The sequence below is a fragment of the Anomaloglossus baeobatrachus genome, chromosome 8, assembly GCF_048569485.1.
Source record: "Anomaloglossus baeobatrachus isolate aAnoBae1 chromosome 8, aAnoBae1.hap1, whole genome shotgun sequence".
Classification (NCBI taxonomy): Eukaryota; Metazoa; Chordata; class Amphibia; order Anura; family Aromobatidae; genus Anomaloglossus; species Anomaloglossus baeobatrachus.
The window spans coordinates 174209515-174227439 of record NC_134360.1 but is presented as its reverse complement, the minus strand read 5'-3'; the positions used below and the strand labels follow the sequence as shown (position 1 = coordinate 174227439).

At 50.0% G+C, this 17925-nt stretch overlaps 1 protein-coding gene across 3 annotated transcripts in view; it reads left to right on the top strand.

The window, feature by feature from the left end:
• Positions 1-17925, top strand: part of RTCA (RNA 3'-terminal phosphate cyclase) — a 68916-nt gene that overhangs the window by 16640 nt on the left and 34351 nt on the right. For all 3 annotated transcript variants that reach the window (XM_075320986.1, XM_075320987.1, XM_075320985.1), the window contains exons 5-8: positions 8091-8214; positions 8622-8680; positions 16126-16267; positions 17732-17856. In XM_075320986.1, the coding sequence (XP_075177101.1) occupies positions 8091-8214; positions 8622-8680; positions 16126-16267; positions 17732-17856 (450 nt within the window). The remainder of the gene's footprint in view (positions 1-8090; positions 8215-8621; positions 8681-16125; positions 16268-17731; positions 17857-17925) is intronic.

Genomic DNA, 17925 nt, shown 5'->3' with positions numbered 1-17925 from the left:
GGAGCAAAGCTGCTAAGGCACAGGGTTTTTTTTGCGGCCTGTACCTCTTGTGGGGCTATGTTACCTGCGGGTTCCACCTACCCTCACTGTGAGCAATGCTCGACCCCTGTTTCGCTTGCTCAGCCGGAGCCTCGGACACTGGTGGGCCCCTCGGCTCATGTAGACCCCCCTGCACCCCCTGACCAGGCTGCAGGGACAGAGTTCGCCTCTTTTGCTGAGAAACTCTGAGTCACTTTCTCAATCCATTGCACAGTCTATGGACAAATGGTCTTCTAAGCTGCTAGAGGCTTTGCAGTCCAGACCGGACCCTTCACAGGCCCCGGCCCCGGTTGGCTCGTCGCCTCCAGGCCCCTCTCGGTCCGCGCCACAGCGCGCTCATAGGTTGGCCCCTCGGTCTCAGGCGGAGGACTCCTGCCCGGACCGCAGCCCCCGACCGGCTAAGCGGTCTCGCTGGGACTTTTCCCCGACTTCCTCTCGCTGCTCGGGATCCCAGCTTGAGGACTCTCTGGAGGACGAGGCGGATGTCGCAGCTCAGGGCTCTGACCCTGACGTCGCCCTTAACCTTGATACACCTGAGGGGGACTCCTTAGTAAATGATCTTATCTCGTCCATCAACCAGGTGTTAGATCTCTCTCCCCCGCCTCCTCCTGTAGAGGAGTCGGCGTCTCAGCAGGAGAAACACCAGTTTCGGTTCCCCAAACGTACACGCAATACGTTTTTTGATCACTCTAACTTCAGGGACGCTGTCCAGAAGCCCAGAGCGGTCCCGGACAAGCGCTTTACTAAGCGCCTCACTGACACGCGTTACCCCTTCCCATCTGAAGTCGTTAAGGGTTGGGCTCACTGTCCCAAGGTGGATCCTCCAGTCTCAAGATTGGCGGCTAGATCCGTGGTGTCGGTTGCAGATGGCTCATCGCTAAAAGATGCCACTGACAGGCAGATAGAGCTCCTGGTGAAGTCCATCTATGAGGCCACGGGCGCGTCTTTTGCCCCGGCCTTTGCAGCCGTGTGGGCACTCCAAGCTATCTCGGCTTGTCTGACTGAGATTAATGCTGTCACACGTAAGTCTGCTCCGCAAGTTGCATCTTTAACCTCTCAGGCGTCAGCCTTTTCATCCTACGCCATGAACGCCGTCCTGGACTCTGCTAGCCGTACAGCTGTAGCATCCGCTAACTCTGTGGCAGTCCGCAGGGCCATGTGGCTGCGCGAATGGAAGGCAGATTCGGCTTCCAAGAGGTTCTTAACCGGTTTGCCGTTTTCTGGCGACCGTTTGTTTGGCGAACGATTGGATGAGATTATTAAGGAATCCAAAGGAAAGGATTCCTCCTTACCCCAGGCCAAACCTAAGAGACCTCAACAGAGAAAGGTTCAATCGAGATTTCGGTCCCTTTCGTCCCTCCGCCAAGTCCCAATCCTCTTTGTCCAACAGGCCGGAGAAAGGCCAGAGGAAACTCCTATGCGTGGCGATCCAAGTCTCGCCTACAAAAGGCCGCAGGAGGCACTGCCTCCAAGACGGCTTCCTCATGACTCTCGGCCTCCCCTGACCGCATCCTCAGTCGGTGGCAGGCTCTCCCGCTTTGGAGACGCCTGGTGGCCACATGTTCAAGACCGATGGGTGAGAGACATTCTGTCTCATGGTTACAGGATAGAGTTCAGCTCTCGTCCTGCGGCTCGCTTCTTCAGAACCTCTCCGCCCCCCGCTCAGGCCGACGCACTTTTTCAGGCAGTAGCTGCTCTAAAGATGGAAGGAGTTGTTATCCCCGTTCCCCTTCAGGAACGTGGTCGCGGATTTTACTCAAACTTGTTCGTGGTGCCAAAAAAGGACGGGTCATTCCGTCCTGTTCTGGACCTCAAGCTGCTCAACAGACATGTGAGAACCAGACGGTTCCGGATGGAATCTCTCCGCTCGGTCATCGCCTCAATGTCACAAGGAGACTTCCTAGCATCGATCGACATCAAGGATGCTTATCTCCATGTACCGATCGCACCCGAGCATCAACGTTTCCTGCGTTTCACCATCGGGGACGAACACCTCCAGTTCGTGGCATTGCCTTTCGGCTTGGCGACAGCACCACGGGTTTTCACCAAAATCATGGCATCCGTTGTGGCCAGTCCTGCATTCTCAGGGCCACTCGTGATTCCCTACTTGGACGATCTCCTAGTCAGGGGCCCCGTCTCGGGTGGCGTGTCAAAAGTCTATCTGTCGCTCTGGCGACTCTCCAGCGGTTCGAGTGGATCATCAACTTCCCGAAATCCAAGTTGACACCGACCCAATCACTGACGTACCTTGGGATGGAGTTTCATACCCAGCAAGCGTTAGTCAAGCTTCCGAGAGACAAACAGCTTTCTCTGCAGGCAGGGGTGCAATCCCTTCTTCGGAGTCAGTCACACCCCCTTAAGGCGCCTCATGCACTTCCTGGGGAAGATGGTGGGCAGCTATAGAGGCAGTTCCCGTTCGCGCAATTCTATCTTCGGCCACTCCAATGGGAACATTCTCCGCAAATGGGACAGGATTTCGGCTTCCCTCGACAGGAAACGTCTCTCTTTCCCTTGCAACCAAGACGTCACTTCAGTGGTGGCTCCTTCCCAACTCTCTATCGCAGGGAAAATCCTTCCTACCCCCAACCTGGGCTGTGGTCACCACGGACGCGAGCCTGTCAGGGTGGGAAGCGGTTTTTCTCCACCACAGGGCTCAGGGAACCTGGACTCCGATAGTCATCCCTTCAGATCAATATTCTGGAAATAAGGGCAGTGTATCTAGCCCTATTGGCTTTTCATCGGTGGCTGGAGGGCAGGCAGATCCGTATCCAGTCGGACAACGCCACTGCCGTCGCATACATCAACCACCAAGGCGGCACTCGCAGTCGTCAAGCCTTCCAGGAAGTCCGACGGATTCTGCAGTGGGTGGAAGCCACAGCTTCCACCATCTCCGCAGTTCACATCCCGGGCGTAGAGAACTGGGAAGCAGATTTTCTCAGTCGTCAGGGCATGGACGCGGGGGAATGGTCTCTGCACCCAGACGTGTTTTCGAGAGATCTGTCGCCGCTGGGAACGCCGGACGTCGATCTCATGGCGTCCCGGCATTCATGGCACGGTCTCAGGATCACAAAGCTCTGGCGGCGGACGCGTTAGTTCAGGATTGGTCGCAGTTTCGACTGCCTTACGTGTTTCCTTCTCTGGCGATGCTGCCCAGAGTGTTACGCAAGATCAGGTCCGACTGCCGTCGCGCCATTCTCGTCGCTCCAGACTGGCCGAGGCAGTCATGGTACCCGGATCTGTGGCATCTCACGGTGGGTCAACCGTGGGCGCTTCCAGACCGCCCAGACTTGCTGTCACAAGGCCCGTTTTTTCCATCCGAATTCTGTGGCCCTCAACCTGACTGTGTGGCCATTGAATCCTGGCTCCTAGCGTCTTCTGGGTTATCTCAGGATGTCATTGCCACCATGAGACAGGCCAGGAAGCCTACGTCCGCCAAGATCTATTATAGGTCTTGGCAAATCTTCCTATCCTGGTGCTCTGATAACGGTTTTCCTCCATGGCCGTTTGCCTTACCCACTTTTCTTTCATTCCTTCAATCCGGAATGGACAAGGGTTTGTCACTTGGCTCTCTCAAGGGCCAAGTATCGGCGCTCTCCGTGTTTTTTCAAAAGCGCCTAGCCAGGCTTCCGCAGGTCCGCACGTTCCTGCAGGGAGTTTGCCACATAGGTCCCACCTTACAAGCGTCCGCTGGAACCCTGGGATCTTAACAGGGTGCTAACGGCTCTTCAGAAACCACCTTTCGAGCCGCTGCGGGATGTCTCTCTATCACGTCTTTCGCAGAAGGTGGCCTTCCTAGTGGCAGTCACATCACTTCGGAGAGTGTCTGAGCTAGCAGCGCTGTCATGCAAAGCCCCCTTCCTGGTGTTTCACCAGGATAAGGTGGTTCTTTGTCCGGTCCCGGAATTTCTCCCTAAGGTGGTATCTCCTTTTCATCTCAATCAGGATATCTCCTTGCCTTCATTTTGCCCTAATCCAATTCACCAGTGTGAAAAGGATTTGCACTCTTTGGATCTTGTGAGAGCACTCCGTCTCTACGTGTCTCGCACGGCGCCCCTGCGTCGTTCAGATGCGCTCTTTGTCCTTGTCGCTGGCCAGCGTAAGGGCTCGCAGGCTTCCAAGTCAACCTTGGCTCGGTGGATCAAGGAACCGATTCTCGAAGCCTACCGTACTTCTGGGCTTCCACTTCCTTCAGGGCTGAAAGCCCATTCTACCAGAGCCGTGGGTGCGTCCTGGGCATTGCGGCACCGGGCTACGGCTCAGCAGGTGTGTCAGGCAGCTACGTGGTCTAGTCTGCACACTTTCACGAAACACTACCAAGTGCATACCTATGCTTCGGCAGACGCCAGTCTAGGTAGGCGAGTCCTTCAGGCGGCGGTTGCCCACCTGTAAGAGGGGGCCGTTTTTTCAGCTCTTTTTATTGAGGTATTCTTTTACCCACCCAGGGACTGCTTTTGGACGTCCCAATTGTCTGGGTCTCCCAATGGAGCGACAAAGAAGGGAATTTTGTTTACTTACCGTAAATTCCTTTTCTTCTAGCTCCTATTGGGAGACCCAGCACCCACCCCTGTGCCCTTCGGGCTGGTTGTTTTTTTGTGTACACATGTTGTTCATGTTGAATTGTTCTTTTGGTTCATGGTTTGCAGTTCTCCGAACATCCTTCGGATTGCATTTACCCTAGACCAATTTATAAGTTTTCTCCTTCCTGCTTTTGCACCAAAACTGAGGAGCCCGTGATCCACGGGAGGGTGTATAGGCAGAGGGGAGGGGTTACACTTTTTAAAGTGTAATACTTTGTGTGGCCTCCAGAGGCAGAAGCTATACACCCAATTGTCTGGGTCTCCCAATAGGAGCTAGAAGAAAAGGAATTTACGGTAAGTAAACAAAATTCCCTTCGTTTTTGAGATATTTCACTATATCGTAAAACTGATTTGTGTATGTGTGTGATGCCTCATGTCAGTGCGAGTTCGTAGCCACCAAACATGTATAAGTTTACTTTCATATAAGGGGTTAAAAAAAATCGTAAGTTTGTCCGAAAAAGTGGCGCATATTTTATGCCATATTCCGTGACTCGTAGCGTTATCATTTTTCGTGATCTATGGCTCAGTGATGGCTTATTTTTTGAGTCTCGAGCTGACGTTTTTAATGGTACCATTTTTGCGCAGATGCTACGTTTTGATAGCCTGATATTGCATTTTGCGCAAAAGTTGTGGCAACAGTCAGTTTGGCGTTTGGAATTTTTTTGCTGCTACGTCGTTTACTGATCAGATTAATTGATTTTATATTTTGATAGATCTGGCGTTTCTGAACGCGGCGATATCAAATTTGTGTGTGTGTGTGTATATATATATTTTTTATTTTTTTAACCCTTTAATTTTCAATGGGACAAAACGGGGGTGATTTGAACTTTTAGGGGTTTTTGTTTTTTGTTTTTTTTTTTTGTTTTGTTAATTTTACTAGTTCCCCTAGGGGGCTATAGCGATCAACAATCCAATCGCTCTGCCACATCTGCTGATCACAGCTACACAGCTGTAAACAGCAGATATGCTCACTTTCTGCTTCACTCTGCTCCGGGCCGAGTGAAACAAAGTAATTCATGGCAGGTACAGGAGTCAACACATGACCCTGTGCTACCTTGACAACTACCGGAAGTGACGTGATCACATCAGCAAAAAAGAATGTTATTATTTTTTTATTTTTTTTTTTTTTTTTAATTTAAATTGTGAAAAGTTTATTCAGAGGGTCATTTATTATTTAACCCCTCAAACCACCAGAATTCTGTTTGGTTCCCCTAAAGTATTAAGAAGTATTTCAAGCACAAAGAACAATGAGCTTCACATGTTTAGATTAATTATCTTTTTCCAGCCTTTTCTGACTAATTAAGACCCTCCCCAAACTTGTGAACAGCACTCATACTTGGTCAACATGGGAAAGACAAAGGAGCATTCCAAGGCCATCAGAGACAAGATCGTGGAGGGTCACAAGGCTGGCAAGGGGTACAAAACCCTTTCCAAGGAGTTGGGCCTACCTGTCTCCACTGTTGGGAGCATCATCCGGAAGTGGAAGGCTTATGGAACTGCTGTTAGCCTTCCACGGCCTGGACAGCCTTTGAAAGTTTCCACCCGTGCCGAGGCCAGGCTTGTCCGAAGAGTCAAGGCTAACCCAAGGACAACAAGGAAGGAGCTCCGGGAAGATCTCATGGCAGTGGGGACATTGGTTTCAGTCAATACCATAAGTAACGTACTCCACCGCAATGGTCTCCGTTCCAGACGAGCCCGTAAGGTACCTTTTTACTTTCAAAGCGTCATGTCAAGGCTTGTCTACAGTTTGCTCATGATCACTTGGAGGACTCTGAGACAGACTGGTTCAAGGTTCTCTGGTCTGATGAGACCAAGATCGAGATCTTTGGTGCCAACCACACACGTAACGTTTGGAGACTGGATGGCACTGCATACGACCCCAAGAATACCATCCCTACAGTCAAGCATGGTGGTGGCAGCATCATGCTGTGGGGCTGTTTCTCACCCAAGGGGCCTGACCATCTGGTCCGCATCCATGGGAAGATGGATAGTACGGCCTACCTGGAGATTTTGGCCAAGAACCTACGCTCCTCCATCAAGGATCTTAAGATGGGTCGTCATTTCATCTTCCAACAAGACAACGACCCAAAGCACACAGCCAAGAAAACCAAGGCCTGGTTCAAGAGGGAAAAAATCAAGGTGTTGCAGTGGCCTAGTCAGTCTCCTGACCTTAACCCAATTGAAAACTTTTGGAAGGAGCTCAAGATTAAAGTGCACATGAGACACCCAAAGAACCTAGATAACTTGGAGAAGATCTGCATGGAGGAGTGGGCCAAGATAACTCCAGAGACCTGTGCCGGCCTGATCAGGTCTTATAAAAGACGATTATTAGCTGTAATTGCAAACAAGGGTTATTCCACAAAATATTAAACCTAGGGGTTGAATAATAATTGACCCACACTTTTATGTTGAAAATTTATTAAAATTTAACTGAGCAACATAACTTGTTGGTTTGTAAGATTTATGCATCTGTTAATAAATCCTGCTCTTGTTTGAAGTTTGCAGGCTCTAACTTATTTGCATCTTATCAAACCTGCTAAATCTGCAGGGGGTTGAATACTACCTGTAGGCACTGTAGATGGGGGCAAAATTGGTAAATTGGAACGCGCGGGGTTAAAATTTCGCCTCACAACATAGCCTATGACACTCTCGGGGTCCAGACGTGTGAGTGTGCAAAATTTTGTGGCTGTAGCTGCAACGGTGCAGTTGCCAATCCCGGACATGCACGCACGCATGCACGTACGTACGTACAGCTTTATATATTAGATTATGTTGTGTCAGCAATAAAACACAATTTCATAAATTGTCATTTTGCTTTATGGAGTAACTGCACTGAAGCTTGTCTGGTTTAGGAGATAACTGGGGACTCTAGCAATCCTAAAGTGCTTCCAAAACTGTGTTTACAAGCTCAATAAAATGAGCTTGTAAGCACTGCACATGTTGTGCTGCCTAAGATGGGTGGTCTGTCTCTAAGGCAACAAGAAGTAAACAAGTGTTAATCTCTAAAGAACAGTACAAAATTTTAACAAGCAGTAAATTGAAAAATTGTATGTGTTTTAAAAGCACTATCCGACAATGTCTTTTATGAAGATTAGACTAACCCATTAACACTAGAAGTCCCAGGAATTTCAAGCTCCATAGGGTTCCAATGGTAGAAATGTCAAATGACCCCTCTCTGGGACTTCTCGTGTTTAAAGGAGTTGTCACAGCAGTCATTAATGACCAGGACAATGTCACTAGCTCCTAATATTGATTCAGGGTTCCAATGAGGTCCCTAAAAAAGGCCAAGTAGAGCAGAATACTATTCTAGCATGGCTTTTGGCTTTTTTTTTTTTTTTTTTTTTTTTTTTTTTTTTTTCCTAGCGACTTGAGGAGGAGCACATTGGTCGGACTCTTGTAAATCCAATATTGGTGATATGTAAAGATCCAGTCTTTTTAATTGACTACTAATTCTTCCACTGCTGTCTCCTGTAGGAGCGTGTGCCTATTACTTCAGGTCTCCCTTCCCTGCGTCCTCTTTGCTGAATCGCCTTCTGAACTGATTTTTAAAGGTGGCACAAACGCAGAGATGGCCCCACAGATTGACTATACCACGATGGTTTGTATGCGGCATACCTTGTAGCTCTACTCCTGTATACAACCGATTAGGTGTGACATATACAGTACCCTCCTATTTTCCACCTGTGCCCTCTCACATAGTCTGACTTCATAGCATGCAGCAATGCTGACCGCTATTAGGAATTATTTCCCATGATTCAGACAATAGTGTAACAATTGTGGGATCATAGAACAGAAAACTGGGCATCTCTATTAGAAATACAAGAATAAATGTGTATTGTTGTTCATGGTGGGGGGGGACTTAAGACCTCCCCTGAAAATAAGCCCTAGTCCATCTTTTAGAGCAAAAATATAAGATCCTGTCTTATATTTGGGGAAACACGGTATTGTGATAAACAAGACTCTTTATTTGCATCACTCATGCCTATTATTTTTTTTCCTCTTCAGGTTTTTAAGCAAATTGCCGAACATTTCTCTTTTAAATTAGATTGTGACATCCGGAAAAGGTGAGAACGTCTGCTTAACACAGACTTGAGATGCGTTCTGCAGTTACTGGGGATTACCATGAGGAAACCATTACATCCCAGTTCAAGGGAACCGGTCATTAGAATCATTGTCCCCAAACCCAGGAGGCATAAAGTTTTTTTTTTTTTTTAATTTTCTCATGGGTACCGCACTTTCAGTGCAGCAGCCGGGCACCTCCATTACCCTCTTGACCTTCAGATTATCCCTATATCTGCTGGTTAATAGCGTTGTCGTACATTATAGGTTCTATAATACTGAAACTTATTAGACTAATTCCATGCACGTCAGAGGAGGAAAAGTCAAAGTCTGCACTGGTCATAATGCAGCAGAAGCTATTCCTGAATTACTGCTATATTTCCTAACATACAGCATGTATACGGCCCCACAGTTATCTTCCCCATAAAAGCTTCAGCTTCACTGTCAACCCCCCCCCAATCATGTGAATCTACCAGATGCCTGCACTAATGATGAATTATCACTGCCGACGCCCGCCCCCAGCCATTGGGTGATGATCACTGCCGACGCCCGCCCCCAGCCATTGGGTGATGATCACTGCCGACGCCCGCCCCCAGCCATTGGGTGATGATCACTGCCGACGCCCGCCCCCAGCCATTGGGTGATGATCACTGCCGACGCCCCCGCCCCCAGCCATTGGGTGATCACTGCCGACGCCCCCAGCCATTGGGTGATGATCACTGCCGACGCCCCCCCCCCCCCCAGCCATTGGGTGATGATCACTGCCGACGCCCCCCCCCCCAGCCATTGGGTGATGATCACTGCCGACGCCCCCCCCCCCAGCCATTGGGTGATGATCACTGCCGACGCCCGCCCCCAGCCATTGGGTGGTTGCCATGTCTATATGTGCCCAGATGGCTTGAGGCTATAGAGAAATGCATTGCAGATTGGGCACCTCTGGGCCTACAGAAAGACCTTTGTGTCTGTGGCAAGTACTAGTGACAATAAACCTCTCCCTTATCTGCCTTTTCCATGTTTTGGGAAATTGCAGGGAAAAAAGTACGGTAATTAAGGGAGTTTCGTTGAAAATTGCACACAATCACAAAAATGTTGTATGTGGCATGATTTCTCATCTCTTTATACTAGTTAGACCCTTTCCTGTCTATTTCCCCCCCCCCCCCCCCCATTCCCTGTGTTCTTATAACATAGTTTCTTTGTCGCTCCATTGGGAGACCCAGACAATTGGGTGTATAGCTATTGCCTCTGGAGGCCACACAAAGTATTACACTTAAAAGTGTAAGGCCCCTCCCCTTCTGGCTATACACCCCCAGTGGGATCACTGGCTCACCAGTTTTGTGCTTTGTGCGAAGGAGGCAACACATCCACGCATAGCTCCACTTTTTAGTCAGCAGCAGCTGCTGACTATGTCGGATGGAAGAAAAGAGGGCCCATACTAAGGGCTCCCAGCATGCTCCCTTCTCACCCCACTGTATGTCGGAGGTGTTTGTAAGGTTGAGGTACCCATTGCGGGTACGGCGGCAGGAGCCCACATGCTGATTCCTTCCCCATCCCTTTTTACAGGGCTCTGGGTGAAGTGGGATTTACCGGTCTCCAGGCACTGAGACCGTGCTCCATCTACAGCCCCTGGAGAAGATGCTGGATGGAGCGGAGTACATCAGGGACATGGCCCTGCTTCCTCAAGGTACTCTGTGTCCCCGTGCATTTGGCGCTCACACCGCAGCATGCTGGGTGTTGTAGTGCGCCGGGGGACATCAGCGCTGCGGCGCCTGTGCCATGGCCTCATTCAGCTTCGCTGAAGCAGGCTTACTTATGGGAATTGGTCGCGCCGGCCGCTGGGACTGCGGCGCGGCTGGCACTTGTAGTGCGCCGGGGACTTCAGCGCGGCCTGCGCTTTTACGGCGGCCGCGCTGATAACTAGAGTCCCCGGCTTTTGCGGCCTGCTTCCGTTCGTTCCCGCCCCCAGACCTGCCAGTCAGGAGAGGGGCGGGACGCTGGCCACTTCTAAGAATCGGTCGAGCCGGCCGCTGGCAGCGGCGCGGCTGGCACTTGTGGTGCGCCGGGGACTTCAGCGCGGCCCGCGCTTTTACGGCGGCCGCGCTGATAACTAGAGTCCCCGGTTTTTGCGGCCTGCTTCCGTTCGTTCCCGCCCCCAGACCTGCCAGTCAGGAGAGGGGCGGGACGCTGGCCACTTCTAGGACTCGGTCGCGCCGGCCGCTGGGACTGCGGCGCGGCTGGCACTTGTGGTGCGCCGGGGACTTCAGCGCGGCCCGCGCTTTTACGGCGGCCGCGCTGTTAACTCGAGTCCCCGGCTTCTGGGCCTAGTCTCCCTTCGTTACCGCCCACAGCCCTGACAGTCAGGGTAGGGGCGTGACGCTGCATAGCACAGCAGCGCTGAGAGCTGGAGTATGTTTTGCATACTCCACCCCTCTCACTGTGTGCACTGTGACTCCGGATTCCCGCACTTTCTCAGGCACGCCCACGGCTTCCTTCTCTACAAGGACGCCGGCAGCCATTAGTGTCAGTTTCTGTAATACAGAGACAAGTGTGGAAGACCCTGGCATTCTGATAGTCACACAATCGCTGCAACAGGCGTTAAGCAGCACCTGTGGTGGTAACCCCACTAGTGCAGAAGTGCACTTATAGATATGCTTGTACTATATACATTGCACTGTTTGGTCGCACGTTGTATATACCCTCCTGGATTATGCGGAGGAGTTATCAGCATATTCTCTGTGTAAAACAAAGGTGCAGAACCACATGTTTTTCTATACAGCTGGTACAGCATGTACGGCTATACGGCCGGCAGGTTACATAGACTCCCATTGTATGCACTACTGGCCAGGGGATGAGGACGGTGTCTGCAGTATTTACTGACAGTTTTTCTGAGACTATGGCTATGATACTAGAAGCCTAGCAGTCCGGACATGTCTCTCACAAGGGCACTGTTGAATCATTGATCCATGGCCCCCCTCAGTGTGAATAACTAACAGCTCCGGGAATGTCACACGCATCCCAGAGTCACGGCTCTGCACGGACGTCAGTCCCAGACAGCCTAAGCGGGCTCACTATGAGCGGCCTCGGTTTCATCAGGGTCCTAGCAGAAGGACTCGCTGTGTAATGAGGCGGAAGTAGCGGCTCAGGATTCTGATCCTGAGACCGCTCTCAATCTGGATACACCTGCTCGTGACGCCATAGTAAATAATCTTATAGCGTCCATCTATAGAATGTGGGTTATTTCTCACAGCTCCTCCAGTGGAGGAGTCAGCTTCACGTATTTTTCTGGACCACTCTGCCTTCAGAGAGGCAGTCCAGGAACACCACGCTTATCCAGATATGCGCTTCTCCAAACGGCTTAGGATACACGTTATCCCTGTCCCCTGACTTGGTCAAGGACTGGACCCAGTGTCCCGAGCGGCATCCTCCAATCTCCAGGCTTGTAGCTAGATCCATAGTTGCAGTGGGAGATGGAACTGCAAACTCAAAGATGCCACTGACAGACAGATGGATCTCTGGTCGAAAGCCATCTATGAGGCTGTCGGCGCACCGTTGGCTCCGGCATTCTCTCCCTTGGGGCACTCAAAGCTATTTCAGCTTGTCTTACACAGATTGACACGGTTACACGTACATCTGTGCCGCAGGTGGCATCCTTAACCTCTCAAATGTCTGCATTTGTTTCTTACGCGATTCAGGTTGTCCTGGACTCTGCGAACCGTGCGGCGGTAGCCTCCGCTACTCCGTGTTTTTAAGCAGAGCCTGGTCTGCTCGTTAAGTGAATGGAAGGCAGATTCTGCTTCCAAAAAAGGTTGCCTAACCAGTTGCCTTTTTCTGCTGACCGACTGTTTGGTGAGCGTTGGATGTAACCATTAAACAGTCCAGGGGTAAGGATTCATCCTTTCCTCAGCCCGGACACAACAAACCCCAACAGCAAGAGGCAGTCGGGGTTTTCGGCCTTTTCGAGGCTCGGGCAGGTCCCATTTTTCCTCGTCCAATGTGGACTCAAAAGGATCAGAGGAGCTAAGATTCTTAGCGGGCTCAGTCACGCCCAAAAAAGCGACAGTCTGAAAACCCGCTTCCAAGGCGGCTTCCTCATGACTTGCGGCCTCGGTCGGTAGCAGGCTCTCCCGCCTTGGCGATATTTAGCTGCCATAGGTCAATGACCATTGAGTGTGAGACATTCTGTCTCACGGGTACAGGATAGAGCTCACTTCTCGTCCTCCAACTCGATTCTTCAGAATTTCTCCACCTCCCGGCCGGGCCGCTGCTCTTCTGCAAACAGGGTGCACTCTATAGGCAGAAAGAGTCATGACCCCCGTTCCTCTTCAGGAACAAGGTCACGGTTTTTACCCCAAATTCTTTGCGGTACCTATAACAACGGGCCGTTCCGTCCCGTTCTGGATCTAAAAACGCTCAGCAAGCTCGTGGACACCAGGCGGTTCCGGATGGAATCCCTCCGCCATGTCATCGCCTCAAGGTCCCAAGGATATTTCCTAGCATCATTAGGCATCAAGGATGCTTATCCACACGTGCCGATTGATCCAGAGCACTAGCGTTTCTACACTTCGTTATAGGAGACGAACACCTTCTGTTCGTAGCTCTACCTTCCGGCTAGCGACAGTCCAACTGGTCTTCGCCAAGGTCAGGGCAGCAGTAGTCACAGTCCTGCACTCTCAGGGTCACTCTGTGGTCCCGTATTTAGACGATCTACTTGTCAAGGCACTCTCTTAGGAAACATGCCAACACTGCCCGAACGTTGCGCTGGAGACTCTCTAGAGTTTTGGGTGGATCTTCAACTTTTTAAAGTCAGATCCGACCCCGACCCTGTCGATAACATATCTAGGCATAGAGTTTCTTACTCTCTCAGCGACAGTGAAGCTTCCGCTAGACAAACAGCATTCACTACGGGCTGCAAGCTCTTCTTTAAGAACCAGTCGCACACATTGAGACGCCTCATGCACTTCCTACGTGGGACGAGGAGTCGACGTCCCTCAACAGAGTCGTCGTTCTTTCTCAGGCGGCCAAGGAATCTCTACGGTGGTGGCTTCTTCCCACCTCTTGGTCAAAAAGAAGGTCCTTCCTATCCCCATCCTGGGCGATAGTTACGACAGACGCGAGTCTATCAGGGTGGGGAGCAGTTTTTCTCCACTACAGCGCTCAGGGTACGTGGACTCAGCAAGAGTCCACCCTTCAGATCAATGTTCTTGAACACAGAGCAGTGTATCTTACCCTACAAACCTTCCAACAGCGGCTGGAAAGCAAGCATATCCGACTTCAGTCGGACAGCTCCACAGCGGTGGCATACATCAACCACCAAGGAAGAACGCGCAACCGGCAAGCCTTCCAGGAAGTCCGGCAGGTTCTGATGTGGGTGGAAGACACGGCATCCACCATATCCACAATTCACACCCCAAGTGTGGAAACTAGGAAGCTGACTTCCTAAGTCGCTGAGGTGTGGCCGAAAGAGTATGGTCTCCTCACCCGGACGGGTTTCAGGAGATCTGGCGCCGCTGACAGAGGCCGGACGTCGATCTAATGGCGTCACGGCACAACAACAATGTGCCAGCTTCATGGCACGGTTTCACAATCATCGAGCTCTGGCGGCAAACGCCTTAGTTCAGCATTGGTCGCAGTTCCAGCTACCTTAGGTGCCACCTCTGGCATTGTTGCCCAGAGTACTGCGCTAGATCAAGACCGACTGCGGCCGCGCCATCCTCGTCGCTACAAATTGGCCGAGGATGTTGTGGTACTCGGTTCTGTGGTGCCTCACTGTAGGCTAACCGGGGGCACTACCAGACCAATCAGACTGGCTGTCTCAAGGGCCATTCTTCCATTTGAATTCTACGGCCCTCAACCGGTTGGTGTGGCATTGAGTCCTGGAACCTAGTGTCGTCAGGATTACCTCAGGACGTGGTTGCCACCATGAGACAGGCTAGCATACCAACGTCCGCCAAGATTGACCACAGGACGTGGAAGATGTTCTTATCTCGTTGCTCGGCGCAGGGTGTTTCTCCCTGGCCGGTTGCATCGTCTATGTTTCCTTCCTTCCTGCAATCTAGGTAGGAAAATGGGTTGTCGCTCAGTTCCCTTTAGGGACAAGTCTCAGCGCTATCTGTATTTTTTTCAGAAACGACGACTTCCTCAGGTACGCACGTTCCTACGGGGAGTTTGTCTTCTCAGCACTCCGTACAAGCGGCCGTTAGAGCCCTGAGATCTGAACAAGGTTCTAATTGCTCTCCAGATGCCGCCTTTCGAGCCTTTGAAAGATGTCTCCCTTCCCGCTTTTCACGGGAAGTGGCCTTCTAGTAACGGTCTCGTCTCTTAGGAGAGTTTCCGAGCTAACAACGCTCTCATACAAACTCCCTTCCTGGTCCTTCACCAGGACAGGGTAGTTCTGCGTCCGGTTCCGGGATTTCTCCCTAAGGTGGTATCCCACTTTCATATCAATCAGGATATCACCTCACCTTCTTTGTGTCCTCGTCCAGTCCATCAATTTCAGAAAGATTTGCATCTGTTGGTTCTGGTGAGAGCACTCAGGTTCTACTTCCCGCATGGCGCTCCTGCGCCACCCGGATGCACTCTTGTCCTTGTCGCTGGTCGGCGTAAACAGTCGCAAGCTTCCAAATCCACCCTTGCTCGGGGGATCGAGGATACAATTCTTGAAACCTACAGTTCTACTGGGCTTCTGGTTCTCTCAAGGCCGAAGGCCCATTCTACCAGAGCCGTGGGTGCATCCTGGGCATTACGGCACCAGGCTACGGCTCAGCAGGGGTGTCAGGCACCCACCTGGTCGAGTCTACTTACTTTTACCAGGCATTATCAGATGCATACCTACGCTTCGGCAGACGCCAGCCTAGGTAGATAAGTCATTCAGGCGGCGGTTGGCCACCTGTAGGAGAGGGCCGTTTGACGGCCCTATCATGAGGTATTCTTTTACCCACCCAGGGATTGCTTTTGGACATCCCAATTGTCTGGGTCTCCCAATGGAGCGACAAAGAAGAAGGGAATTTTGTTTACTTACCGTAAATTCCTTTTCTTCTAGCTCCAATTGGGAGACCCAGCACCCGCCCTGTTTTCTCTGGGTTTTTCTGTTTTTTCGGGTACACATGTTGTTCATGTGGTATGGTTCAGTTCTCCGATGTTTCCTCGGATTGAATTGGTCTTTAAACCAGTTATTGGCTTTCCTCCTTCTTGCTTTGGCACTAAAACTGGTGAGCCAGTGATCCCACTGGGGGTGTATAGCCAGAAGGGGAGGGGCCTTACACTTTTAAGTGTAATACTTTGTGTGGCCTCCAGAGGCAATAGCTATACACCCAATTGTCTGGGTCTCCCAATTGGAGCTAGAAGAAAAGGAATTTACGGTAAGTAAACAAAATTCCCTTCTTGTGTCAGATACAACTGTAGGGACAGAGTAAATAATATTGGGGTTTTTTTTTTGTGTGGTTTTGTTCTTTAGGGGCTACTACCCTCGTGGTGGAGGAGAAATCTTAGTCCGAGTTTCCCCTGTTAAATACTTAAAGCCAATTAACTTGACAGATCGAGGATCAGTCACAAAGATCTATGGCCGAGCATTTGTAGCTGGTGTTCTTCCATACAAGGTGAGTGCACATGCTCCAAGTAGTGCAAAAATGTGAGTGCAACTCGCCAGTTTGTGTCTGCATGTTAGAAATCAGGATGATACTTCATTCAAGACTCCATGCTTGGGGACCCCAATGTTACTTAATTGCTGTGGCATGTAGCTGTAGCCTATTATTTATATTCCCAAGCCCCAAGCTTCTGGCTCTAAGAGACATCTATGGGGTATCGTTGACTTATCTGGTTGTAATGTTATAAAAAAAAACGGAGAAAAATAAAACCAACGCATAGAATATGGAAGTCTATGGGACACGGAAGCAAACGTATTGTCATATGTTTGCATGTTTTGAAGTCTTGTTTTTTTTTTTTTTCTCCAGAAAACAAATGACATCTTGTCCAGATAATCAAGCTATGTCCTGAAAAGAAAAAAAAAATACATTTTATTTGCAACCATCTTCCATATACTGCCATATTCCATTATGTTACAAAAAAAACTGGCTATATATTTGCTTTAAAGGGACTCTGTCACCATCTGTCAGTGGTGTGGGTGGGGTTATATAGAGCTCAGCATTCAGAGAACTGGTCGCTGTGCAGCAGAGACAACAGTGATTTTATAAAAAAAAACTACAACACGCAATTCAGTAAGTGACACATCACTGGAATCTGGGCCTTTGCCCCTGTATTATGCAGCTTTCAAATTGGATATCAAAAATCTGGTGACCAATTACCTTTTAAAGGGAATCTGTCAGCAGGTTTTTTGAGATGTAATCTAAAGCCACCATTCTGCAAGGGTTAACACAGAAAACTCACGGATGCCTGTCTTGTCACAGTCCAATCTGTTTATGCAGTAGGCCTTATCATTACACGGACTACAAGGTCACGCGAGGCAGTCTGGTACGCCCCTTCCTCTGACACCTCACTGTCATTGTACAATCTCTAGAGCAGGGTTCCCCAACTCCAGTCCTCAAGGCCCACCAACAGTGCATGTTTTCAGGATTTCCTTAGCATTGCACTGCTGTTGGAACCAGCACCTGGGCAGGTAATTACATTAACACCTGTGCAATACTAAGGAAATCCCAAAAACCTGCACTGTTGGTGGGCCTTGAAGACTGGAGTTGAGGACCTCTGCTCTAGAGAGAGCCTGGTGTGGGCTGGGGCAGCTCCCTCAGCTCTGCTACATGGCTAAATCTAAAAATTCGGATTTTGTCAGAACTCCTGCACTTAGTAATCTAAGTGATACATGGTTGGATTCAGGATCTCTGCCCCTTCATCATGCTGCTCATAGATGAGGTAGCAAAAACCTGCTGACAGATTCCCTTTAAAATTGTATTATCGGGATCTATTTCACAATAGATCAGTGTTTTGGTTTTTTTTGTTTTTTTTTATTACAATATGAACACATGCAGTTATGACAGATTACTAATAGGTGGTGTTTGTATGTGGAATACATATGTCAAGGCTTTATACGTGAATGTGCATTTCCTTAGATGGTCAAGGACATGATCTCTGCTTCAGTACGTTGCATACGGCGAGAGCTCAGGGATCTCTATGTGAATATCCAGGGTGTTCAAGAAACTGGAGACAAAGCAGTAGGAAATGGCAGCGGCATTATGTAAGTTGTTTTTTTTGTTTCTCTTTAAATGCAAACACTTGATTAGCCAACCTACTATAAGCAGAAAAC